General features: G+C 47.7%; 1 protein-coding gene across 1 annotated transcript; it reads left to right on the plus strand.

Annotated features, from left to right (window-relative positions):
- Positions 1–38: 38 nt before the first annotated feature.
- Positions 39–24,954, plus strand: SAMHD1 (SAM and HD domain containing deoxynucleoside triphosphate triphosphohydrolase 1; the record flags this gene model as incomplete). Its single annotated transcript, XM_080354861.1, has 16 exons — positions 39–210; positions 293–359; positions 6,403–6,475; positions 7,510–7,670; positions 9,272–9,387; positions 10,746–10,816; positions 11,470–11,625; positions 13,724–13,824; positions 13,930–14,038; positions 14,732–14,823; positions 16,143–16,258; positions 18,839–18,978; positions 21,467–21,556; positions 22,662–22,766; positions 23,115–23,252; positions 24,835–24,954. 16 exons carry the CDS (start codon positions 39–41, stop codon positions 24,952–24,954), a joined length of 1,827 nt encoding a protein of 608 aa, XP_080210987.1.
- Positions 24,955–26,640: the final 1,686 nt, after the last annotated feature.

The following is a 26,640-nucleotide window of genomic DNA, read 5'->3' on the forward strand; positions in this document are numbered from 1 at the left end:
TCCCCAGAGCGGAGCGGGCGCTGCGCGTGCGCGGCGGGATGGGCAGCCCGGCGGGCTGGCGCGCGCCTCCCGCCAAGCGCGCGCGGTACGAGCGCGGCGCCGCGGCCATGGACGATCGCTGCGACCCGCGGCGCTGGGACACCGAGCGGCTCTGCCAGCACCTCTCGCAGTGCGGCCTGGGCGAGCCCGGCCTGCTGCGCCGCTTCCGAGGTAACGGCGGGGCCGGGGCCGGGGCCGGGCAGCGCCTCGGGGCGGCCGGGCCCCGCCGCTCACGCCGTGCTTGCCCCCGCAGAGAGCGGAGTGACCGGGAGCATGCTGCTGGACCTGCCGGCCTGCGCCCTCGAGATCGCCCGCGTCTGGTGAGAGCCGGGGCGGGGGAAACCGGCGCTCGGCCCCGCGGGGCGGCCGGGCTGCGTGAGCCCGGGCTGGGTGAGCCCGGGCTGGGTGAGCCCGCGGGCTCTGCCGGTGCCGACGGGCTGTGCCGGTGTGGCCGCGCTCAGGTCCCACCGCCCTGGGGAGCAGTTTCTCCTCTACAGCAGGAGCGGGACGTTGAGCCGAGGGGCTCCCCGCCCCAGGTCCCGCCGGCTGCGGGAGGAGCCGGGGCCGCTGCAGGCGGGTCTGTGCGGGGCGAGGCCCCGTCCGCAACAGGGAGCTCCTGCAAAAAGCGTTTCCCGACCTGAGAGGACTGGATTTGTCCCGTTTCTGCCACAAAGTGCCCAAGAGCTTGGATGTAAGGACAGTGAGAACGGGTGTATGCGGTGGAACAGGCTCCGTGTGGCCGCTCTCTGCTCCTCTGCTGATGCCCGCACAGCCAGCACCATCCCGCCTGTAGAAACTGGGTGTCCAGTAACCGTGAGAGGTGAAAACAGTCTATTAAAAGCTTTAATGAAAATACTGTTCATAGCACACACAATAACCTCTTAAGTGTTTGTGAGAACTCCAGCATAAACTCCAGGGGTTCTGATGAGGACTTTCTTCTCAGCCTAAAGTTAATGCTGCTCTAATTCTAGTAACGACAGTAGTAACGGTTTTGAAAACAGCGAGTAGGTGCTGCTTTGGATGCTGGATTTCACCCATCGCCCCGAGACAAATGCTGAGTGTTGCAGTTCTAATGTTCCAACAGTTGCTGGGGCGTTGCTGTTGGTGTGTCTGCTCCAACAGGGCAGACATACAGAGAAAGGTTCTGATGTGTGTCCTGTGGGCTGGTGACACAGTTAAGTGGCCGCCGTGAGCTGCCGCGGCACTCGGCTGTGGGGAGCGGGCAGCGTGACCCCCAGCTCGGTAGCAGTCACCTGAAAGCATGTGAAGGGTTGTTCCCAACAGTGAGGGAATGGACTGGTCCCCAAAACCTTGTCATTTTTCTGGCGCTGAAGTGCGCTTTCTTGTTCTTCTGAAACAGAGTATAAACGTGTCCTGTCACCCTTTGCGTGAAGGGTCTCACTGCCCCTTCGCTGCCCCACTGGGATCGGTTTTGTTCACCTCTCCTGGCACTTTTTAATCTTTAAATGTCTTTTCTGTACTCCTTTGCTGATGTTGTTTATGCTGTTTCCTCCAAATTTCCCTCAAAACCTGTCTGTTCCACTCAAGCTATTTGCTAACGTCATTAGCGGACATAAGGCAGTTCGGAGCGTGGTTACCTGGCCGGTGAACACAAGCGCAGGGCTGTGCTTGTCTGCTGGCGTTTTGTGCTTCGCAGGTTGGCTCCTTGGCTCAAGACTTGTCCAAGCCCACACCGTGCTGAGGCTGGCGGGCCCCGTGTCCATTGTACCCAGAAATCCCGGCTGCCATCACAGCTTGTGAAGGACAAGTTGACAGAATGAGGTGTCTCATGTCGAAATGTGTGGGTGTGGGCATCAGGTGTCTGGGTGTGTGGCCGTCAGGAGAGGAATAAAAGCTGGTGTGACTGCAGGTGTCAGGGCAGAGTGGCTGCGCGTCAGACGAGGTAAGACGTTGGCAGGAGTCATTACGGTATTTTGGGGGTTTCTTTGGAAGAAGGGTTTTAACAGCGGCTGTTTGCAGTGTGCAGATAGAAAGCGTGTAGTATCACGAGGAAGGCATCTAAAGGCTTTATTTGTTTCTGAAGTATAAGGTAATTGTGTAATTGAAATGACGAGCAGGTCTATAGTTTCTGTTTAGAGACTGCCGCGAGGCTGATGGCTTTTAGTACCTCGCTGTCTGAGCACCAAGCGGCCATACGGGCAGTCGGACGCACCGGCCCCGTGTGGTGCTGTGAGCTCGGCAGAGCCGCAGCCAGCACGGGCCGCAAAGAGCTCCCTGCTGCTGCTGGGGCGTGAGTTGATGTGCTCGTGGCTTTTCTTCTATAAGGTGTTTTCTTCAGTGAGGTCTGATATCTTGTTTTTGTTAAGCTGAAGACGTTGTGAGTTGGGTGAGAGATTGCTAAAGCCGCCTGCTTTTTTAAAAGCATCTCAACTTTGCAGTAGAGAACGATCCTCTTGCGTGCGTCTTTCCAATGCACGCTGTGTTCTACAGCAGCTTTCATAACGTCTCTGTGATGGCCAGTAACGAATGTGTATCCTTAGTTCCCTGCTGTTCCTGGGGACAGAGAGGGCAGAGCTCAGGACGCCAGCCCTGCAGGCAGCGCTGTGTGTTCTGTTGTGTGCAGCGTGCTGCCTGTTAGATACAGCGGGTGAGTCGGGCTGTGCAGCTGACCTCTCTGAACTATTAAGTTCATGGTAGGTGCAGGAAAGGGGTTTTCTCATCCTTGTCACCTGTGGCATGAGAGGGCGTGGGCAAAGCAGGGAGTGGTAGACGGGAAAGGATAGGGAGAGTCAGTTCTCTTTCAAAGACAACCGGCAGCATGGCTGCTTGAGGAACTGTGCCTGCAGGGCCCTGGAAAACCACAGCACTAACACATGATTTGTGTGCAGTCTCTTGGTTGAGGCGGTTTTACCATGTAGACACCAGCTGGAAAATCCCCTGCTGTTGTTTCCTGTCTGCAGGAGGATAGAGAGCTGTCTGTGGTGACATGCAGGTGATCAGTCACCCAGGACTGCACCGGCAGCAGCTTTGTCACCTGGAGGCCAAACCCAAGCCCAGGGTTAGTGTTTGTGGATGCGGGGCAAGGGGACAACACGCGTGGGCCACGGGCGGGGAATTCCCTGCGTTGTCCCAAAAGCAGAGTTCTGTATCCGGGGTGCAAGCAGCTGAATAAACACAGAGGGTCAAGGTATCATTTTATGACGAGATTGTGCAATGTCGAGTGCTAGGTGAAAAAGGCTAGCACACGTCTTCACAGCATGTACACATTTATACTTTCGTTTTTGGTTGGCACCTCCCCAGGATTTCACCCCCATTCGTTAGTAACGTAGACATGATTTACACAATTGTTTTCTTGGACTATGCATGCTCGTGGGTCAGGGTTTTCACATGGGTCTTTGCTCCTGTAGCTGTGATTTTTAGTATTATAATGAGCAAAGTTTGTCTTAAAGACACTTTATCTGACAGTCTCAAGATATAAACCCAGCTGATTGCGCAGCTTCCAGGATATTCAAACTGCAAGGGCGAGAGCTCCTCATAAGGAGTTCTACAAATCACTCTTATCTCTGCTAAAGGAGCAGACTGACCCCAAGCTGGTTCAGTGATTTACACATCCTTAGGTCAGCATTGCTGACAGGATTCATTCTTCAATTGGCAATGACTACACCAGCCTCCCTGGCTGGGCCTTCCCCTTGTGCTGCTCACCCATGTGCAGCCATGGCTGGTTCCAGGTGACTCCACAGCTGTGTCACCCCATGCTGTGCCTGTTGTGTGTGACTCCACAAGAGTATCACACCCTGCTGTGCCAGTCCGGATGACTCCACAAGTGTGTCACCCCATGCTGTGCCCGTTCCAGGTGACTCCACAGGTGTGTCACACCGTGCTGTGCCTGTTCCAGGTGACTCCACAGGTGTGTCACACCGTGCTCTGCCTGTCCTGTGTGACTCTGCAGGTGTGTCATGTTGTGCTGTGCCCGTTCCAGGTGACTCCACAGGTGTGTCACACCGTGCTGTGCCTGTCCTGTGTGACTCTGCAGGTGTGTCATGTTGTGCTGTGCCCGTTCCAGGTGACTCCACAGGTGTGTCACACTGTGCTCTGCCTGTCCTGTGTGACTCTGCAGGTGTGTCATGTTGTGCTGTGCCCGTTCCAGGTGACTCCACAGGTGTGTCACACTGTGCTCTGCCTGTCCTGTGTGACTCTGCAGGTGTGTCACACTGTGCTGTGCCTGTTCCAGGTGACTCCACAGGTGTGTCACACCGTGCTCTGCCTGTTGTGTGTGACTCCACAGATGCGTCACACCGTGCTGTGCCCGTTCCAGGTGACTCCACAGGTGTGTCACACTGTACTGTGCCAGCACCGCTTCATTCGGCCCTGCTGGGGGAGTTTCTGGAGCAGAGCGGCACACTGGGCTCTGTGACCCGTGTCTGTACAGGTAGGTGTGTAATAAACTGTCCTGGCAGTAGGGCAAAGCTGTCCCTTCTTGCCGTTCCTGTAGTTGCCGTCGTTGGTAATTTCTCAAAATGCAAGGTGCCCGCATGCCTTCCTCCTTACACACCTGGCTATTTCCCGTTAAATTTTCGCCTCACTCCTGAGTTTTTGTGGCATTTAAAGGTGTAGTCAAGTTGTTCAGACCAACAGGCTGTCCTGTGCTCAGCAGGGCTGTCCCTCACTTAACGCCGGGCATGGTTTGCACGGCTTCACCTTCTCAAAGGCCTCACCAAGTCCTGTCCCATGTGCTGTGTGTGACCCAGAGTGTCCTTTGGACAATTGTTACCTGAGGGCTATTGCATGACCATAACAGCTTGTCCAAAAACACACTTGTGATGTTTGACCTCCGTTATTAGCATGCTTTGAAGTGATATCTACAGAAGACCTCTGTTGTCATTAAGAATGTAAGGCCCATTTCTGTACATCAAGTGTGGGTGATTAATTTTTGAAGCCTGCTGGAGCAAAGATGCTCTAGTCCAGGTGTAGTTCTGCATATTAAGTGTCTTGAGAGAGAACCTCTCCACAGAAGTAAAATGACTGTAGATGGCTGGAAACAGGCTGGTTCTGACCTTGCTGTCCCTGAGCTGGTTTTGAGGTGGTGGTGGAGGTACGTGTTGCCCAAGTGCTAGTCCTGCCCGAGCTGGCTGTGCCGGCGCTTGGAAAGTTCCGTGTTTCCCATAACCAGCAGTTGAATGTTCCTGTTCCAATTTTCAGGACAAAGCTCAAAGAGTAGCTGCAGTTGCTTTTCCTGGGGGTGTAAGGATAGGTGTGCACAGGGATCTGGTCTGCTGGCTGGTTTCCTTGGCTATCTCACCACACCAAAGAGAGTGAGAAGGACGGGCAGATGCCGGTGGTGCTTCTCTTGCCTTTTGTTGCCCTGTAAATAGTGTTAGCTTTCAGGAACTCCCTTGTAAGTCGGTATCTGGGGGTTGTGACCACTCCTGCAGATGGAGCTGCCCGTGCTGGTCTGAGCCACCGTCACCTCCTGGTGTCACTTGGTGCGTTCGTGGTCCCTGCAGGTGGTGCCGTTTGGGCTGTGACACGGAGCAGCAGAGGCCGCAGCCCAGAGTTCCCGGTACAGTCAAGCGGTTGAGGCAAAAAGTGCTCACCAGCAGCTCACACATCACGTGCATTTAATATCTTATGGGTTGTGAATTATTGAATGATTCATCTGAAAATGTGTAGCGCATCTAGGTTCATTTTTTGCTAATAGTTGACATTTTATATGAATAGCGTTACTATTTCGCTATTTATTATTTGTAGTATTGCTAGGATTAATGGTATTACTTTTTGTTTAAACTGAGAGACTGTTGTAAAACCGATCCTGGGATGGTTAACCGCTGGAGGGTGCAAAAGGCAGCAAATTGTGTTTTAAGCTCCAGTGGCTCTGCTGTTCGAGTTGAAATTAATTCGTGTAGAATCCAAGTTAGTTTGGCAAAATGAAGCTGCTTTTAATACAGAGTTGACTAACTGAAAGTTCTATGAAAATGGTTTACTACAACTTTGACAGTTTAAGGAGTTTATCAGCCTTAAAAAATGTCAGTTATTCAGGCACTGCATATTGTCTTTCCTATAAATTTAAAGGACTTATCCCCAAATGTGATTTTCCCTAAAAGGAATTGATGAAAAAATGGTGTATTCCCTGGTGTTTCTATTTCTTGGATCTGTATAAGTGGGAGAAGCACTTAACTGCTTTACAGGCAACTTCTGTAGCTATTTGTTCTCTTCCCTCTCTACTTTAGAAAGATTAGTGCTTTCAATACTTTTCTGAAAAAGCTGCAGGAATACATATTTCTGTAGAAGAGTCAACAAACGTCAGACTACTATGAATTTGCACAAGTAATTCCATACAAACTGCAAATTGTAAAGGGAATCGCGTGGCAAACTTTGCTCTCAATGTCTTTTCTTCCTTCCTAGCCACCCTGCGGAGAGACTGAAGGTGCTGGCGTGTCTGAACAACCTGCACCAGCAGCTGATGGACCAGAAGAAGGTACCAGCGCCGGCTCTGCCTCCCTCCCCCGTGCTGGTGCCAGCTGCGGTGCTGCCGTTGCCGAGCAGCAGCTCCCACCCTCCTCCTCGGTTGTGGTGGCCTTTGAAAAACCACAGGAACCAGAAAAATTGTCAAAATCGTCAGTTAAGAGCTTCATGTGGGCACCTGGCGGTTGTGAGAGACCGAAGGAGCAGATGAGCTGTTTGAAATGTGTGGAGAAGCTCCTCTTTCACATCTCTTTGTGCAGAGCCCCCTTTGGGGTTTTGTGTTAGTTTAGCTCCAGGCCTGGCTTAGCAGAGTCCTTCTCACCGCACTGTTTGCCGTGTCCAGCGGTGCACGCCGGTTTAATTCCAGGGCTGCACACATTCATTCCTCAGTATCGTGCCCATCTGCTGGAGCCCTGTCAGCTTAGTGACCGAGAGCAGAGAGAACGCAGGGAAACCTTATTTGCCTCACTATTTTACTGCAAGATGTGTGTGATGAAGTGGTTTTATTTGCTGTAGTGAGGCAAGGACTAAACACACGTTTATCTTCTCTACTAAGTCACTGCAGTTACTCAGATGTCTCCTAAAATGCATGTTAGAGGTGATCAGGGAGTACTTATTTCCCTTGAGTTTGGCACTGTTTTATGGAAAAGGTAAGAACCATAATTTCCACTCAGCAAAATTTCACTTGGTTTTAAAAAACATGAACAGTGTTGAACTAAGCACTTACGGGATATCTGGGACATGGATTGCAGTATCCTGCTTTAACTGGAGTAGCAGACTAAGAAACAACATTTTTAGAGCTTTTGACTTTCATGCCCTCGCCTTCTGAAATATGTGGCTTTTCTTTTTTGATGTCATGTTTAAGTCGTTCTCCAAGATAAATCTTGATGTAGGACAGGCAGGATATGGCTGTTTTACGGGAGAAAACAAAACAACCCCCTTCTCCCAGCAGATACGTGACTCTTCTAGATATCCTTTACCTTGGTGCCTGTTGCCTTTCAATGTTGAATTTCAAGTGTTAATTCCACTGTTGTTTTGCTTTTGTAGGTTTTTAACGATCCAATTCATGGGCACATTGAGATACATCCCCTTCTTGTCCGCATCATCGACACACCTCAGTTTCAGCGCCTCCGATACATTAAGCAGCTGGGTGGCACTTACTTTGTGTTTCCAGGAGCCTCTCACAACCGCTTTGAACACTCCATAGGGTAAGGTGGTGCATTTGGAGTTTGGTTCCGCTAACGTGCAGCTCCAGCCAAGGGACGTTGGGGAAAACCACTGTGGTGGCATTTTGGGTCTTAGAACTGTTCCTGGATAACCTGATGTTCCCTTGAATTTGATTTCATAAAGACAGATAAAGAAACCTACAAGATGGATTGATGTTACATTTCTTCTTCCACCCATTCTTCTGTTAATAATGTTAATTAAAAACTCTGTGCTTTAATGTTCTCTCTGATCAAAATTTGAGTTTTAAAGCATAAACCTGGCAAGGGTACTGGGGCTGCTATAAATGACTTCCCAGACAGTTGTAATCCCCTTGTGCTGTCGGGGCAGCTAAACCGCACTTTATCTGTGATGTTTGCATTTGTAGTTAGGTGTGCTGTGTGCAGTCGGTGGCAGATTGTCAGGCTGTTGGCTGTAAAATAAGTTAACAAGAAGCAGGTGATGGACGCCAGGATTTTCCAGTGTTGCTGAGTCGTTCACAGTCCACAGAGAAGCTGATTAATGACAAATTTAAGCTTGTTTTAAAGGTGCAGAGAAATGAGTCAGTGGTTTTTATTCAGGTAATCTGGCCAGTCTGAAGTTGCTTTTGTTAGTGCTGAAATATTGTGGACTCAGTTTGGCTTCTTCTCCAGCCTTGTGACACTAACAGGATGCAAATGGATATTAAAAATGGTCAAATCAGTGAGGCAAGCTGGGATTGTTTGCGTCTGGTGAACAGGAAAAGACAAAAATAGGAGGAATACAAACAAAGCTTTCACAACAGGATTCAGAAAATACCGGTGGTATCAACAACCTTCTCCTTTAAACAGTTCAGTTGATCTATATATTTAAACTTAGGACAGTTGTTCTCAACTTGCATATCATTTTGAGAATTGTTATAGCATTAAAATAGAAGAAGTGAAATTTGTATGCTTATTGGTCTAGTAAAAAAAACTCCAAACAGTAAAATTTGGTCTAATAAAAGGTGCTGGCTTCTCATAAGACCTTCTCTTGCTTTGGGATGTTCTGCATGGAGACTCTTGAGGCAAATAGAAAAGAAGACAGTGTAGAGCTCGTAAAGAGCTTGAAGGAGTATGTGCCGTGTGTTTGTTCCTCCTTGTTTTGTATCATGAGAACAGAGCATCCCATTCAGTGAAATTAAATGTCGAAACTAAAATGAATGAAAGGAAGAGGTAATAATTGTCATAAACTATTGTTAAAGTAGCAATTTGAAAGAACAAGATGGTTTGGTGACTGTGACCTCGGCGGCTGCTCAGAAGCCGCACGGTCAGCGAGGCGTCGCTGCCTGCTCGCACAGCTACCCCGGCCGGTGCATTGGGAGATGCTGCAGCTCGCTGCTGTCTCTGTGTTTTGGGCACGGTGTCTCCTGCTTTTCTGCTTTCAAATGTGTTGCTGATGACTAAAAGTCTACTACAGGAAAGAGTTTGTTCCTGTGATTGTCTTACAGGTTAGGGTTTGAGTATTTGTGCGTTACCCCTCAGACAAGGGCTGTGACTTAATGGGGCAAAATAGAACAGGTAATCTGCTCTTTGACTGTGCAGCCTGAAACACTACTATATTCACTTTATTTTTCCCCCTGCAACAGGGTAGGTTACCTGGCAGGATGCCTGGTTCGTGAGCTGAAGGAGAGACAACCAGAACTGGATATAACCCAGCGAGACATCCTCTGTGTAGAAATTGCTGGGCTTTGTCATGATTTGGGTAAGTAACACCTGAATCTCAGAATCCCAGGATGTCAGGGGTTGAAGGGACCTGGAAAGCTCATCCAGTGCAATCGCAATCCCCCCATGGAGCAGGAACTCCCAGATGAGGTTACACAGGAAGGTGTCCAGGCGGGCTGGAATGTCTACACAGAAGGAGACTCCACAACCCCCCTGGGCAGCCTGGGCCAGGCTCTGCCACCCTCACCCCAACAAGTTTCTTCTCATCTTTCAGTGGAACCTCCTGTGTTCCAGTTTGCACCCATTGCCCCTTGTCCTGTCACTGGTTGTCACCAGAAGAGCCTGGCTCCATCCTCCTGACACTGCCCCTTTCCATCTTGATCCCCAGCAATGAGTCCCCCCTCAGTGTCCTCTTGTCCAGCTCCAGAGCCCCAGCTCCCTCAGCCTTTCCTCACACGGGAGATGCTCCACTCCCTGCAGCATCTTGGTGGCTGCGCTGGACTCTCTGCAGCAGTTCCCTGTCCTGCTGGAACTGAGGGGCCGCAGCTGGACACAAGATTCCAGGTGTGGTCTCCCCAGGGCAGAGCAGAGGGGCAGGAGAACCTCTCTGACCTACTGACCACCCCCTTCTAACCCACCCCAGGTCCCATTGGCTTCCTGGCCACAAGGGCCCAGTGCTGGCTCATGGTCACCCTGCTGTCCCCAGGACCCCCAAATCCCTTTCCCCTACGCTGCTCTCCAACAGATTGTTCCCAGCTTATACTGGAGCCTGGGGTTGTTCCTGCTCAGATACAAGACTCTACACTTGCCCTTGTTATATTTGAGGTGTCTTGTTGCTTCGGAAAGCCAACCTGGCTGGACAGCTGGCTGGGACATCACAACACCAGAGCTGCTTAGGGCTGCTCAGTGCGTGGCCGTGTTCCCAGACAGGGTTTACCTGTCCTTGTTTGGTCCGGAGTGCAGCCGCAGAGGTAGCTCCGTTTGGTGAATTTGTAGCTGCTCTTAGCCGGTTGTTGTCTTGTTTCTGTGTGTGTTGGGAGTTCTGCCGTCAGTGGCCAGAGTGTCTGCTTCCTTCTGTGCTGTCCTCAGGTCTCTTAAAACATTTCAGAGGGAAAATCAGTGGCCCTTTCAAATTGTTACGATTATTTTATAACTACTTGTTTTCTTCAGAGGTGGCACAGAGTAATTAATGTGCTGGGTGTTAATGCTGTACTTGCCTGTGGTAGGTAATGGGACTCGCTGTGTTAAGTGCAGTAGTACTTAAGATGTCTTAGGAAAGTACTTGATATAGCTGAATCAAGTCAAATACAAAAGAATCCAGGTCCTTAGCTTGCTCAAAATATTTTTACTGACAACCGTGATGTCTCAGATTAAACGTGTGTAATCTTTATTTTTAAGGTCATGGGCCATTTTCACACATGTTCGATGGAAGATTTATTCCACTCACTCGTCCGGATTTGAAATGGAAGGTAGACTTCTTACAGTTCAAGTACAAATAGAAAACTGTAATTTTTAAAGAGAGAATAATTCATCTTCAAAGACTGCCACATAGGAATCATCCAGCCTTTTCTTATTGCATCATTTTTATAGCATTATTAAAACCCAGAGTGTTGTTATCTAATCTCATGGTTATGCAAAATACCAATTGGGAGCTTCCTTTCCAGTTTAATATGTTGAGTCCAGGATATTTTATACAGTGTTCAGAATTCAGCCTTTCAGAAACTTTGAACAGAGTTTCAAGGGCTGTTTGTGGCGAATGAATTGTAACACAGTCCTTTCAGGCCTCTCTCTGCTTGTGATTACTGAGCAAAACCAGCTGAGTAAACTTGTCAATCTTTGGCACAGCAGAAGTGGTTATTTTGTCTTTCAGCACTGTAACTCTCTTACTGCTCTTCGTTAAAATACACAATTAGCAGCTCCCTGTGGAAGAGGGTGTTTCTGAACTCTGTGAAGCGGCTGACTTTCTATCCAAAATGAACAGAGAATCCCCCAGCTGTTGCATTTCGACCCCACGGTGGCCAGGTGCCCTGCCAAGCAGTGCTGTGTTGTTAGGGGGAAGCTTGGACACTGATGCCTAAACTTCGTAATGCAACATTTAGGCTTTTTTTTCTTTTTTTCAAAGCATGAAACTGCTTCTGTTAAAATGTTTGAGCACCTGATCGCTTCCAATAACCTAGAAGAAGTCATGGAGGACTATCATCTTGTCCTGAAAGAAGACATGATCTTCATCAAGGAACAAATAGCAGGGCCTATAGATGACACTGCTTCTGACAATCCGGTGAGTGACTGTTCTGCTGCTGTGGTTATCGCAATAAATGTCTTCGATTTTACTGAAGGAGTAGATAATTTTGCTTCTGCTGTGTTTGGTTATTTATTTGTAGCCCCATGGAGTTCTGAGAGTCCTGGCACAAGAGGTGCTGGAGAGGTGTAGCGTTTATTCCTCGCGGTGCTGGCAGGACGCGGTGCCGGCAGGACGCGGTGCCTTCACTATGTTATGTGCTTATGTCTTCCCAAGAAGTTCTTACCTCAGAGTCTTCAGACCAGAGGAGAGCTTAAGAATGTTATTTGTATTTAGCAAACCTAATTCACCATAACTAGATTGGTAGAACTGAATTTTTAATGGAAACCTGAGATGACCAGGTTGGGATAGCAGCCTATTAACTGGACACCTGAAGGCAGATCAATGGGTAGTTGTGCTTTCAGGTGGCTGCAGGGAGAAAACATGAAGATAGTTTAGGGTGACAAAACTGTGAACTGGCAGAAATGATGCAAGGAGCAATGCAAAACTGTGGCCCGAGTACCAGAGCCACATTAGCTTTGATGACAGCAGCAAAATGTCTGGATTTATTGCAGTAACATACACAGAGGCAGGGATAAGACTTGAAGAAATGTGTTGCCTCAAGAGGCAAAGAAGAGGTTCTGATTATTAATCCTTCCAACTCTGAAAGAATTAAGTCCTCCTTACTTACACTCGACAGTTCCTGTCATCTCTTCTAGAACACCCATTCAGTTACTACCAGAATTAAGCACTCGTCAGCAGGAGGTCTGTCATGACAGTCTGGTCCTAATTGGAATTTTTATATTGTCCCAAACAAGTCACCAAAATGCTGGCACTTACCCGTTATTTTCTGCTGTAGGAGTGAGCGGTGCTGCCGTGTGTGCTCCAGCGCTCTGATGACACAGGGAGCTGAGCATAATAAAATTCACTCTGAGATCTTATAGCAAGGGGATATTAATTTGTGAAGTCGATTTTTTACCCACTCGTGCTCATTTGCACACAAATCTCGCTGCCTGCTGCTGCCACTGGTCTTGTGCCGGGTTCTTACCCCTGGGTCTGCTTCTCCTTCTTTGGATTCTGTGCCTGTTTTCCAGCAGGACAACAGGAGGAGGGTGTTGTAGGTGACCCATGGCACCGTTCTTGCCATGCTGCTGGTTGTGCCGCTGGCAGTGGTTCACGCCGCGCTGTCCCACTGGGGCGCTGGCTCCTCTGCGGTGCTGGTTCGGACAAGAACAACAGGATGTTTGTGCATTGGACACAGCAGTGTCCTGAACACCGTCCCAGCAGCAGAGCTCTTTGTGATCAGCATAAGATCTTTTTATCTGTGATGTGCTCTCTTCCCGCTGCTTACAAACATTTCTATCCTTATTCATATGAATTGTAATATTTCTGTAATGCTGATAACATCCAAGCCGTTATCTGTTTGTATACAGTGTTTTCCACCCTCAGAATTTCAAGGCCACTTTATGGCATTTTTTCTTTAACCTGAAGAATCATTACATTTTCAAGAATATAACAACTTGTATCTTATTAGTTTAGCTTTGATTTCCTGTTTGCCTCATGGCTGAATTATTCCTCTGCTGTGTGTTAGGAGTTTAAGTAGCTGGGTGTTGAAACAACTTTTGTTTAAAACATCTAAATGTTTGTTTTAAAAGTCTTCTACAAAGTTGTACAGTTGATTGCAGAGACTGCAAGACATGTTTGTGTGTTTAACTAACTCCCCGAGGCTTAAATGATTCCAACCTTCTCCCCTCTTTATTGTGCATTTATTTTCTTTTGGCCTTTTGAAGCTGCAGGCTTTGCTTTAGTAGATTGGGAAACAAAATACTTATGTACATGGTTTTTATTCTTCCTGATATTCTAGGAAATCAGCTGCTTAAGCCCGAGTTCTGGGTTTCTAATGCCCAACTTAGCTTCTGAAAGCTCTTTTATCGTCTTTTGTGTTCTTTGCTACCTCAGTGTTGGATGTTTATCACAGACAAAATCACAGTATATTCCCACTGTCTTTAAAATATGTTTCTGACATTGTTTGCACACTTAAATTTCTTATTGTTTCTGGTTTGTTTGTTTTTCCTGTTCTCGGCTCCCCTGTTGTCAGTGGCCGTACCGTGGGCGACCGAAGGAGAAAGGTTTCCTGTATGAAATAGTGGCTAACAAAAAAAATGGCATTGACGTTGACAAATGGGATTATTTCGCAAGGTACAAATCCTGTAGTTTTCCTTTTTATTATAATTCCTATCAAAACAGTGCCATTAAATTTAGAAGCATGATCTCATTGTTAAACACTCTGTGGAATATTTGCAGGGATTGCCATCACCTAGGAATCCAGAATAACTTTGATTATAAACGATTACTTAAACTCATTCGGGTCTGCGAAACGGAAAACCAGAAGGTTATCTGTACCCGCGACAAGGTGAGCGACGCGCGTGAGCCGGGGGGCGCGCCGCGGCACAGCCTGTGTGAGGGGCAGCGGCGCGGCACAGCCCCATGGGCCCGGCACAGCCCCACGGGCCCAGTGTAACCCACAGGCCTGGCACAGCCCCCATGGGCCCAGTGTAGCCCACGGGGCCCGGCACAGCCCCACGGGCCCGGTGTAGCCCACGGGCCCGGCACAGCCCATGGGCGCAGTGTAGCCCACAGGCCCGGCACAGCTGTGCTCTGGCTGGCAGGGGGTGCTGGGGCTGCCCGCCCCACGCTGCTTCAGCCCAAGCTGCTGCTCCGGGAGCCATTCTCAGAAGCACCTGGTTTAAGGAAAGGAGGCACAGAACAAGTCTCTGTTTGGAAGGGCTTGTGGTGGGTCCTTCCAGGGGAGGGTCTGCAAAACCACCAGTTGTGCGTGATCCTGCTCCAGGTGTTCTGAGTGAGGGGGAATGCGGTTTTGGGAAGGGGCTGCTAAAGGAGCAGCTCTGGCTGGGTCGGTGTGGGTCTGCTCTCCTGCAGCAGCCTGAGTCTGCTTCAGCACCTGTAAACTGTGAAAAACAACCGTCTGCTCTGCGCTGCCAGTGGGAGGAGACAACTCATCTGATTCCTTGACTGTTTTTGTTTTCTAACTGAGACAGACAATGTCAAAAGTAAAAGGTGATTGGGTTGGTTTGTTTTTATTCAGGAAGCTGAAAATTTGTATGATATGTTCAACACACGGCATTTGCTGCACCGGCGAGCGTACCAGCACAAGGTTGGCAACGTCATTGAAATAATGCAAGTATTATACTTTCCTTCTCTTGCATACCATTTGTTTTTACATTATTGAAACTGTATATTCGTTTTGAGTGTTCAGGTAATCAATAAGGTGTGACATGCAATAAAAGCCGCTGGGCTGTATAACCCAATTCTTACGTCAAGGCTCAGGGTATCATAGAGGCTGTGATTAACAAAAGAGAGAGCAGGACAACAACATCCTTCCAAGAGAAATTCAATTAGAGAAAAATTGCTAAAGCCCCGAAAAAGCATAGGACCAGGGTGTGCTTATGCTGTTTTAACTGCTAACAGCTGAAGTCAAATTTTCAGCTACAAGTTAGAGGCCACTTAGTTCAAATGGGCCAGTTAACAGGGCGAGGTTACTGTTACTAACAGAGTAAAGTGACGGGCAAGCTTAGTGTAGCTCAGCTGGGGCCTGACTGTGTTCTTGCAATGCCACAGCAGGAATGGTTCAGGACCAGTTCAGCTGGCTACCTGCATTTGTACCTCTCCTGTTGATGCCTATAGAAGTTTCCCTATAGCTTTATTCTTTTTGCTGTTCTTGAAAAGCAGAAATAGTAGTAACCCCCAAAAATATTTTCATTAGGATCTTAGTTGCTGAGTAATCATCTGCTGAGTTTGGGGAAAAGAGACACAGAGGATTACAGGGTACAAGGGTGATTGTTTCATTTCATGTACTTCAGCTTCTGGTTTAGTGACCCTCTAAAACTCAGACTGAAGACACTAAGGTTTGACCATTGGACTAAAACAGCCAAGAAATTTAGTTCTTGGATTACCATAATTATAGCAGCCTTTCCACATGAGCGTATGAGCTGGACATGGGAAGAGGTACAGGGATCTCTGGAAGAACTTGATCTTTAGAACGTCAGGTTTTCCCACCTGAAGATACCACATATTCATAATGCTCTACCTTTACAGTGGTTTGTATTCTCTCAGTTAACTCCTGGAGCAACGAGTCTGTAGAAGGATATGGTCATCTGTGGGGCACTGAGTGAGCGTGGCACTGTCTTGCAGGTTCTGCACTTGTCTAAGTAATGTTAAGCTCATAGTCTGAAGCAGATCCAAGTGTACTTGCTCATTCATTGAAATAAGCTTGAGGTCTGATTCGAAACTGTTTTCAGTAAATGGAAAGACTGCTGAAACGCCCAATGACAGTGAATTTAGGACATGGCGGTGCCATCAGGGTCTGCTGCGCTTGGGAGACAGTTTCAGTTGTTGTCTTCTGTTTATAACATACTAATGCATTTCTTTTTGACTCTTAAGCAAGAAGGTATTTCAAAATGATGCTTTCCTTAAGTCTTAATTTTGTCTCAAACCAGGATTACAGAAGCCTTTCAAAAAGCAGACAAATACTGGAAAATAGAGGGCTCTGGAGGAAGATTGTACCAGATTTCTACAGCAATGGAGGACATGGAAGCCTACACTAAGCTAACTGGTATGAGCTCTCAGCAATCTTTTTAAAGTAAAAGAACATGAGTACCTGTTAGAATGCTGGTTTTCCAGCTGGGTCCTTGCCTGTGACTCAGCTTCTCAAGTGCTGCTTTTACGCACAGTTGGGGAAGGCCCGGAGAGTCCAATCTACGCGCTCTAAGATCTTGCTGGGAGAGCAAGACCTTCTAGTTTTAATTACCTTCGTGTTGAAAGAGAGAAGCACCAGCTTCTTATATTCCACACACGTTCAAATTCACATTATTGCAAGCAGTGCTGTCAGGAGGTCCTGCCTACGCCCCGGCTTTGTTGCTCTTGTTACAAGCGGATGGCAGTGGGCTCTGAGCGGTACATCTGGCTGCGTCAGGTAGAGGAGTATGAGTGGTGTGGTGTGGAGCCCTGAGGCAGGTTTCAAAGGGCTCTGATTTGATTTGCTTCAGACATTGCTACCCTGCTTGCAAATACAACAAAAGAAAACAGAATATATGAGCAACTTAATTTTTTGCTAAAAGTTTCTGGTTGCTCAGACAGGAGCTTGTGAGAGAGATTCTCGTAGAATAAGTACACAGAGCAGCACCTGCTTGAAGATGTGCAGGAGAACTCCAGCCTGATTACAGAGTGAAGCAAACAAGACCTGAGACATGCGATGTTTTCCCATTTCTCAAGGTCTGGCTGAGTGCTGTGAAGAGGAAACACAGAGAAATTACTGAATTCACAGAGGCTAGCTCAAGTTGTGTTTTGTCCACTGTTACATAGTTCCACGGCTTCCCACCACTGCGGTGTGTTGGTTTTGTCTGCTGCAGCAGAGAGACTCAAGAATGTCTATCTTTGGTCCAGGGACAAGGTGACAGAGGCTGAGGGTGCTCTTGCAGAGGATCCCATATATCTGGACCTGTGTCATGCTAAAGGCCTTCTGCTGGCAACCCTTCACCTGCCACATCCAGCCTGACCAGAGCTGCATGGCGGGGGCTGCAGGGAGCGCTGGGCTGAGGAGCTGCCTGGCCCCTCCACACCGGGAGCAGCAGGGGCTGCAGGGGCTGCCTGCCAGTGACAGGAGCTGCTGGAGAGCATAAGTTGCAGTGTTGGGCTGGGGAAGGCTGCGCAGAAAGGCAAGAACTGAGGTTAAGTTCTTTGTGGGCTGGGATCCGTTCCCTGGGGACTCTCTGCTGTGCTGGTGAGTTAGCAGCAGGGTCTCGCTGTCCTGCCCGCGGTCCCTGGAGAGGAGCACAGCTCAGGGCAAGCAGAGCAGGGCTGTCCTGCCTCCTGCGGTCTGCTGCAGCAAGGAGCTGCTTGCTGGGGCTGTCCTGTTCAACCAGGAGAGCTGAACAGCAGGGAGAGTGATCACAGCATCCCAGGATGTCAGGGGTTGAAGGGCCCTGGAAAGCTCATCCAGTGCAATCCCCCCATGGAGCAGGAACACCCAGATGAGGTTACACAGGAAGGTGTCCAGGCGGGTTGGAATGTCTGCAGAGAAGGAGACTCCACAACCCCTCTGGGCAGCCTGGGCCAGGCTCTGACACCCTCACCGGGAACAAGTTTCTTCTCAAATTTAAATGCAACCTTTTGTGTTCCAGTTTGTACCCATTGCCCCTTGTCCTGTCACTGGTTGTCACCAGAAGACTCTGGCTCCATCCTCCTGACAGTAGTGGTGTGAGGAATGTGCCAACATCAGATGGAACAATGAACAGTGAAGGATGAGGGTGGTTTCCTTCCTTCTGTGCCTTCTTTCCTTCCTTCTGTGCCTCCAGTGGTTGCAACCTGGGGGCGTCTGAGAGCACCACAGGCTTGTTTTCAGCAGTCCATGATGAGTGGTGTTTCTTTGAAACTGTCCAGTTGCCTCTCACAAATAATAAAGCTCTGTGAGGTTGTGCAGCAGAAAGTTCCCTGGCTTTCTTCCTTGATGGGTGAAGAACCACTGTTCTTAAGTTGTTGCCTCCTAATTTGACAGCAAATCTTAGTTGTAGTAAAGGATGAGACAGCAAACTGTTCTTGCTACAATGGATGTGTTCATGAGCTGCTTGTTCCACCTGCATTATCTCGTCCCTCAGTCTTAGTCTTGTTCCTTGTGGGGAAGTTCCTGACTTTGAAATAACTTTTCTGCTCCAAAGCCACATCAAAAGAAACCTGTGTCTCTCTGCTCTTATTGCTGGTGGGAAACACGCTGTGTGTTCACTGTCATGTGGGGACAGGAGCAGTGACTTTGGTGCTGGCATCCAAAAATCTGAGAAACTGTGGTTTAACGGAAGGACTTTATTCTTGTACAGGGTGCCCTTGTCCCTGAGCCAGCGCTGTGTTCAGGATGTTCTGCTGAACAGGGAGAGGGAGCAACTAACAGTGAAACAATAACATTTGTTGCAAGGGTGAGAACAGTGTTTTTCCATCAACAGCTGTTAGGAGTTTTAGAATGAGCATTGTATTGTGAGTGGCTTCTCAGTTGTCAGATTTAGTATGTTCGGTTGTTCTGAGCTCAAGTGTCTTTCCTGAACCGGCAGTTTTTCTCGGTGCTTTAACCTTTGTCCCCGTTGGTGCATTTTGCTGTGACGCTGGATTTTGACCCACTTAACAAAAATCAGTATAATTTTGGCAGATAACATCTACCTGGAAATTCTGCACTCGAGTAGTCCAGAACTGGAGGAGGCACGAGAAATTCTGCACAAAATACAACGACGTGAATTATACAAGTTTATAGGAGAGACTCGACCTGAAGCAAAGAAGGACATTTCAAAGGTAATGTCCATTGGTTGAATTCTGAATTCTGTCCCTGTAGAAATGATCTATAAGTTGCTGGCCATCTTTCGTTTCTCTGTCTCTCTGTGGTTTTTGTTTGTTTGCTTGTTTGGGGTTGTTTGGGTTTTTTTTGCTTAACTGCTACTCCTAAAATAGTGTCAAAAGTTGTCCTGTCCTTATGTAGCTGAGCCATGAAACATATTATAGGAACTTGGGAAGAGTTTTATGTACAAACAGGCAGCGGAATGGCACGAGGTTGAAATGCTGAACTCAATTATTGCAGAAATATTTCCAGAAAAACCTGTTTTCTGAAAAGTACAAAATTGCGTAAAAAGCTGATAGAGTCCAGTGATTGAGAAAGTTATTACTATCAACTTCTGGTCATTAAAATGTCAAAATAATAAGGAACACTTTTGCTTTGAATCATAATTTGTGTGCTTTACTTTGAGAACATCAAACTGAATAACTTCCATATTTATTGGTATTAAATTGTAACTTGGCACATCTTTTTCTAGTGTTTGCTTTTCAAAGCACTCAGCAGGCATTGATTTAACTGCTGTCTTATTTCAGAATAGTGCTATATTAGAGCAGATGTTGCTTCAGATGGCTCAGCTTTTCTTGTAACGTGCTATACCACATTACCAGATCATCAGTTAATTGTCTCTAAACTTCAGCCATGATGCTTAAAATTTTCCATGGCAAATTTCCAGACATGGCTGGCTGTATCTGTGAAGCTTTAATAAAGATAATTTCAGCTCTTTTAAAGAAAAAGGTTAGAGAAAGACAACTAGATGTCTTACTGCTCTGTTCATCTTTGTTTGAAGAGAAGATTTGCTTGTGTTCTTTGCTTAGAATAAGGAGCATTAAGAGATTCTGTATTAAAAAGTAGGAGGAAAGAAAAAGTCTGCAGACCAAGGTCAGCACAACGTGAGATGGTTGTACGTTGATTGTCAGGGTGAGAGGAGGAGTTCAGGATAGACAGCCTGGCCGAAAAGGAGATGGGCAGGGGGTGAGTTACCCGGTACATCCCGTGCACTGTGCTGGAGGCAGCCGGCGTTGCTGAGGCTCCGTGATCGTGTCCAGCCGATGCTTTGTGGCTTCTGATGCTCAGCTGAGGGACTTGGGGAGCTTTTCCTCCTGTGCTGCAGGAGTGTTGGATGCTCAGCCGCCTCTGCCGTGCTGCCGGTGAGCGCTGGACAGGCTGTTCTGCTCCCCGGGAGGCTGCAGCGGCCTTGTGTTCAGAATCACAGAGCAGTTCGGGTTGGAAAGGACTCTAAGGGTCATCTAGTCCGTCCCCCTGCAACGAGCTGCTCAAAACCCGGTCCAGTTTTGTCAGCTTCAAGCTGGCCAGAGCCAAGAACATCCCAAACAGCTTGAGTTCTGAAGTACAAAGCTGAGTTTCCAGTTAATGCAAAACGGGAAGGGGTAACTTTAAAAAAAAGGCAAGTGAACAACACCACCAAGAAAAGAGAAAGTTAGCATGTATACATTCTGATACAGCACAGGAATGAAAGAGCTTACAAACAGGCTGCCAGTTGCCTCCTGGCAATTCTTTCCTCTAGGTTTGCTCTCAATCTAAATCTTGCCTTGGCTTCTTGAGTCACAACAAACCACATGTGGCCGGGCTTGGCAACGTGCGATATTCCCTGCTCCTCTTTGCAATGGACAAATCAGCAAAGAAAATACTGCCAGGTGAATTCTTCCCTTGTGCACCTGTCTCCTGGCTGCTCTGTGCTGCGTTTGAAGCTTTGCTTCCAGGAGTCTTGGCTTGTCCCAGGAAATCTTGCTTCATGGAATCTTGCATCTTCCCTGGGACATTGCAGCCCTGGGAAAAGGTGAACAGGCGACCTTCTCTCTGCTGCCCAGCCACAGCTCTTCATGAGGATTTCTGCATTTCCACGGAGGCTGCTCTCCATACTGCGCTGCTCTGCCTGCCTTGAACCGAGCAGTCGGCAGGGAATATTCTGTCAGGTCCAAAACCAGACAAAAGCCCCTTGTGGGTTTCAAAGTGAGCTTTTGAAGTAGGTCACCATCCCTCCCAAAGAAGGGTGTTTCTGTTTGTCTGGTTTTATAGTGATCAATGACATTATAGATGTAGTTTGTCTCTTGGGTGTTTGTATAGGTATAAAAGCTTTATTAGAGGACGAGATCCTTTTTGGAAACTTCAGCACTCTGGATGGACTCTCACTCTCTCTGCCCCCCTGTCCCCCTCTCTTCCTGTCATCGGATGTGGAACTCTTCCCGCACAGGCTGCTGGTATTTGGGTCTTCTCAATTATATAAGCTTGGGGTTTTTTTTTAAAAATGGATAGGAAACTTACAGCTAAGGTATATAAGGATTCAGACCAGCAGATTGCTGCAAGAAGAGTCTGTCAAGCCATGAAGAAATGAAAGTTTCAGCTTAGTAACGTGTTCCATCCTGTATTTTTTGCCTTGATCTAGACATGATAGTGCATAAATGTAATCTGAGTTTACTGTCTCTTTTTCAGAATAATGAACTGAAGGAAAGTTTTGCTAAATCCAAGCCAAAAGTGAATCCTCCAGATGTGGAGATAAAGGCCGAAGACATCATAGTTGATGTAAATATCACTTAGAGGGGGTTCAGAGGGCATTGCATGCCATAGTGAAAACTGGAGAGAAGTTTCAATACATTTTCAAACTGAAAAACCAAAACCCTGGGGTCGCCTCATGAATGCTGTCCCAGCCGTTCAGCTCAAGGCGCTGGGGACAGAGCGGGAGGGCCTGGGGACAGACCAGGCTGTGGCTGGGCTCTGCTCCCGGTGCCAAATATGTCCTCCCCTGCCTGTCCCCACTCTGAAGAGGAGCAGCAGGGAACATTTGGGGTTCAGCAAAGGGTTTAAAGTTGGCAGGGGGGGCCACACTGCTGCAGGGTGTGGGGCAAGGAGACCGCGGGCACGGTGACTTCCAGGCCCTGCTGCTGGGTGGCCGTCACCGCTGCGTTCTGTCTGCTGCGTAAAGCACCGTGCTGCCCCAGCTCGCTCTCCAGCCAGCGCCGGTGGGAGGGAGAGACCCGGAGACAGGAGGGAGCTTGAGCAGCCTGCAGGCTTTCAATAGCTTAACCCTGTTCTTGGGCAACTTGGAGAAGAGCTAACGAATGGCTTTGCACAGAGTGCTTCTCAAACCGCTTCTAAAGCTCCCTTGCACTGGAGATCCACACCAGGCTGGGTGAGATTGTTGCAGGTTATTTAGCTTTAAAGCAGTTGACTGCGCTTTCCCGGTCCTACAAATGGAAGTCATGGGGAGATGGGCTCCCCTCTGCTGACCACAAAACTGCTGGTGTACCGAGCAGATGTAAATGATGTTGTCTAAACCTCTTGTTGAAAATTGTAAGCTCTACTGCTGCCTCTGTGGGTTGCGTTTTGGGGACACAGGCTGGCAGGGGCCCAGCGTGCTCCCTGTTTGAAACTGCAGCGTTTCAGAGCATGACTGGGAGCCGGTTGGTGTTAATGTGAATATTCACCTGGCAGCTTCAGAACAAATGGTGGTAGAAGAAAAGATACAAAAGGCAAATCCCAGATTGTTTTATTAGGTAATAATTTGTTAATTACTGTTCTATTTGATTAGTGTTATTTACAGAAGTATACTGTGTATCCTTTTGTATTTATTGTGAGAAAACGAAAGACAAACATGAACAAATGCCATTTTCTCTGTTTTGCATGCAAGGTTATCAATATGGATTATGGAATGAAAGACCAGAATCCCATTGACAAAGTTCGCTTCTTTTGCAAGGGTCGTTCTTCCGAGACCATTACGATCAACGAAGATCAGGTAGTCTTGTCTTGTCTTTTCCTCAGCTGCCTTCTGAAGGGCATCTTCTCCACAGCTTGCCATGGAAGCCGTTCCTGCAGGAGTTGTGGAGAGGTTGTGGAATCCATGTCCCTGCAGGTCTTTAGTGTGCGCTGTGCTGTGGCAATCCGCAGCGATGACAGCCTTGGCGTGTGAACAGTGTTCGATACCCTGGGAGTCTCAGAATAACACAGTTGGTTTGGATAAAGCTCATGGATTGTAGTGGGATTTTTTTACTGCTTGCCATTTATATTCAGATTAAAAAAATAGAAGGTCAGTGGACTTTATATTCCAAGAAATACTAAAGCTTATTTCTTTTTTATTCCAAAGGTTTCAAGGATTTTACCCAAGACATTTTCAGAGCAGGTTATCCGTGTTTATTGCAAAAATCAAGATCCAGATGTTTTTTTGGCTGCGAAACAGTATTTTGTTCAGTGGTGTATAGACAATAATTTCACCAAACCACAGGTAACAAATTCACACGTCAATTTTCTTGTTCTTGGAGCATTTCAGCTTTGTCCGTAAGCTTCCTATTTCATTAAAAAACTTGACATTCAGGCCTTGTCTTTGTGGCAGAGCCGCTTCTCGCTAACCTAGCTCCCGGTTTTATTGCAGCTTGCATCTGAGCATGCTTTAGGTTCACTGAAACAGTGATGAACTTGAATGCATTTAACTTATGTGGATTGAAAAGTCATGTTTTTATAACAACGTTAGCATCCACAGACACTGACCAGTTCACAGATGCAGGTTTCCTCCTACAAAGGCTTAAAACAACACTGGAGATTCACGGTCACTCCATTTGCCCTGAGTTAGAGGAGCTTGGAGCCAGGGGGGTCGGGCTCTGCTCCCCAGGAACAAGCGCCAGGAGCAGAGGAAACGGCCTCAAGTTGCACCAGGGGAGGTTGAGGTTGGATCTGGGAACAATTTCTTCCCCAAAGGGCTGTGGGGCATTGAACAGGCTGCCCAGGGCACTGCTGGAGTCACCATCCCTGGAGGGCTGGACAGACGGACATGAGGTTCTCAGGACAGGGGGCAGTGCCAGCAGTGGGGAACAGTTATATTAAAGTCTCCAAGTTGCTTAAGGAATGCAGTGTGAACAGTTTTATTCTGTGAACCGTGTATTTTTTTTTTTTATCAAGTGTGTTAATATCCCTGACTTTGCTTTTTTCTTTTTGCTAAAGAGACCTGCAAGTCTCATTTGGGGAAAGAGCTTCATCCTCTGAAATCAAAGATCCCCGGTAGATGAGTGTTGTCATGTGCTGGAGCTGCAGCTGTGGGCACAAACGACTTTTTTGAGGCTTGTTCTGAGGTCTTCTAGCATTCATCTTTTGGGAGCTGTTCATTTCAGAAGGGCTTTTCACCAGTGGGTCAAACAGCAAGCATTCTCTCCTTGTAGCTTGTGGAGTCTGGTTGTGTCCTACAGCCAGGTTCTTCCCATGCAGGCATATCCGTCTGACGGGCTCTGGCGTGTTGTAGAAATGCATCTCACCAGCTTATGTCTGCGCTTAGAGAGGTTATTGCTCTCTTGTCTGTGTGCGGTGTCTGAGCAGTAGAACCACGTCCGTACCTGACAAGGGTGAGCGCGGCCGGCTCAGGCCACAGCAGGTTCTGCACCGGGCACGTGTTTGAGCGTGAGAGGCACAACCCAGCACCCGCAGCCGGGAAACTGCAGCGGTTTTAAATGAGATACTGTGGCAAAGTCAGAGAAACACTTCCATGATGTTTCTGCCTTGTGTACTGATGCCCAAGGTACAAGCCTGCTGATGTTCTGGATGTGCTGGTGGTGGTACAGGGAGCAGTGAGCTGCCAGTGCTGAAGGCTTCTCAGATACGCGGGGAATTTTCTTTCCTCCCCACCAGATGCAGCCACTGACCTACAGCACTTTCCACCCCCGATGCGCAGTCTTCAATGTTCGTCCATTTACAGTGCTTCTAGGACCTTGCATTTATTTTTTTCTGTTAAGTCTGATACTGGGTTTTTTGACCCTACTTTAGGATAGAAAGCGAAAGCAAATGTATTATCATGAATGTTTTCTGACTTTTAATAACAGGATGGTGATGTGGTTGCCCCTCATCTGACTCCAATGAAGAGAAGCTGGAATAAGACGAGAAATGATGAGCACAGGACACCTGAGCGCTCATGCAGACAAAAGCTTTCTTTTGATAAGTAACACTTCACGTTTGCACTGTTCAGTCTGCTTCTTCAGAAGATGAGTGAACCCGATTCTTTTAAAAGCTGGTTGGATGGACTGTAAGAATTTATGGAACAATGCAGAAATGCATTTTACGATACAGTAGGTTTTAATGTGGGTACTTAAAGTGGATATCCCAAACAGAGTTCTAAAAAATTAACCACCTATTACAGCAGGACAAACTGAGTTCTCGTTGTTGAATGTATGGGCACTGTGCAGCAAGAGTCATTTTACAAATTGCAATTCATCATTGTTACAAGAAGTGCTGAAGACACATTACTGTTCTTTCTAGTCCCGATCCCTTCCTCAGATGATTGTGAGATGACATGAACTAGTGGAAGAACTTCCAGCTCAGGGAAGAGAGCAGTGAGTGAGCTTCTGACACATGGAGCTTTGAAATAACCATAGATGGCATCTTCAAGAATAGCAGAACGAATTTCATTTACAAAAATGGGGCGAGAGGGGAATTTTAAGTACCAAAGATTGCTTTTCTGGTATTCAAAAAGCTGCTGATGATCCAGGCCTCTTGCCCTAAGTGCAACTACAGTTTTTATTGCTATAACAATGCATTGCAGTGCCATGCAGCCTTTTGTTGTTTTATAGTATATTTTTGTTACATCGAATGCTATATTGAATGTTATATTTTTACTGTTACACTGAATGAGAAAACCCGCCCGTTGCTGGGGCGCTCGCAGAGGACAGAGCGGCCCCGGTGCTGCCAGGACGCAGCGCCTTGTTCCGCGGCACCGCGCTCGGCCAGGCCCTGCGCGGACCCTCCGCTCTTGTCTCCCTTCCCTCGCATCCCTGGACCTCTGATCGCTGTTCCTGTGACATCTTTTTATCCCTTGTAGAACTATAAAGGTTCTCACGTTTTTCCCTTACTGGCAGGACTCGTGAGTGTTGCCGAATGTCTGTCCAGTTGGAAGAGTGCCCGAGGAAGAGCTTTTCCTCTCGTGTTTTACTCAGGTCCAAGAGGAAGGCTGCTTTCAGTAAATAAAACCTAAAAGCTTGAAAAAGCCTGTCCTCAAAACTGAAAATGCAAAGCAAAAGGTTAAGTAACGCTCAGAAATTGGAACAGGCTTTGGGTTTTCATATCTGAAGTGGGGGAAGAAGAACTCAGCGTTCCATGAGGGCAGCCCAGTGTGGGTAACTGGTTAGTTGCGGAAAACTAACCCACTGCACAGTCTCCGTGGGAGAACTGCAGAGCTCTCTCCATCTCTGATTACGTTTCCTTTGCCCTTTTAATCACGGGAACTGACGGCTGGTAGGCAGGGGGAGGAGAATGAGCTTCCACCTGCTCAGAGTCCATTTGTTGAAATAACCAGGAGCTGCTTTGCACTCTGCTGCTTTCTGACGTACACGTACCCGTCTGTCTAAAGGTGACACGATGCGGCCTCTGCTGTTCGTATCTTTAACAATATTTCCAATCTGCAGGTGTACCAGATAACTGTTAGAAGGGGTTGTGATCTCTTTTAAAGAATTTCTTATTATGCTTCAAGAAACAGCGTCATAGAGTAAAGGCATTTATCTCCCTTATGGGCATAAAATCAAGTGTTGTTCAAAATAATGTAATTATGTTACTGTTGCTTGGGTTTGTTTTGATTCTCTTATAAAAGGTGCACTTTATACTTGGGAATCTTTTGCTTGTGTTTAAGGAAAAATTCA

This window comes from Nesoenas mayeri (genome assembly GCF_963082525.1).
Source record: "Nesoenas mayeri genome assembly, chromosome: 16".
In the NCBI taxonomy this organism is placed as follows: Eukaryota; Metazoa; Chordata; class Aves; order Columbiformes; family Columbidae; genus Nesoenas; species Nesoenas mayeri.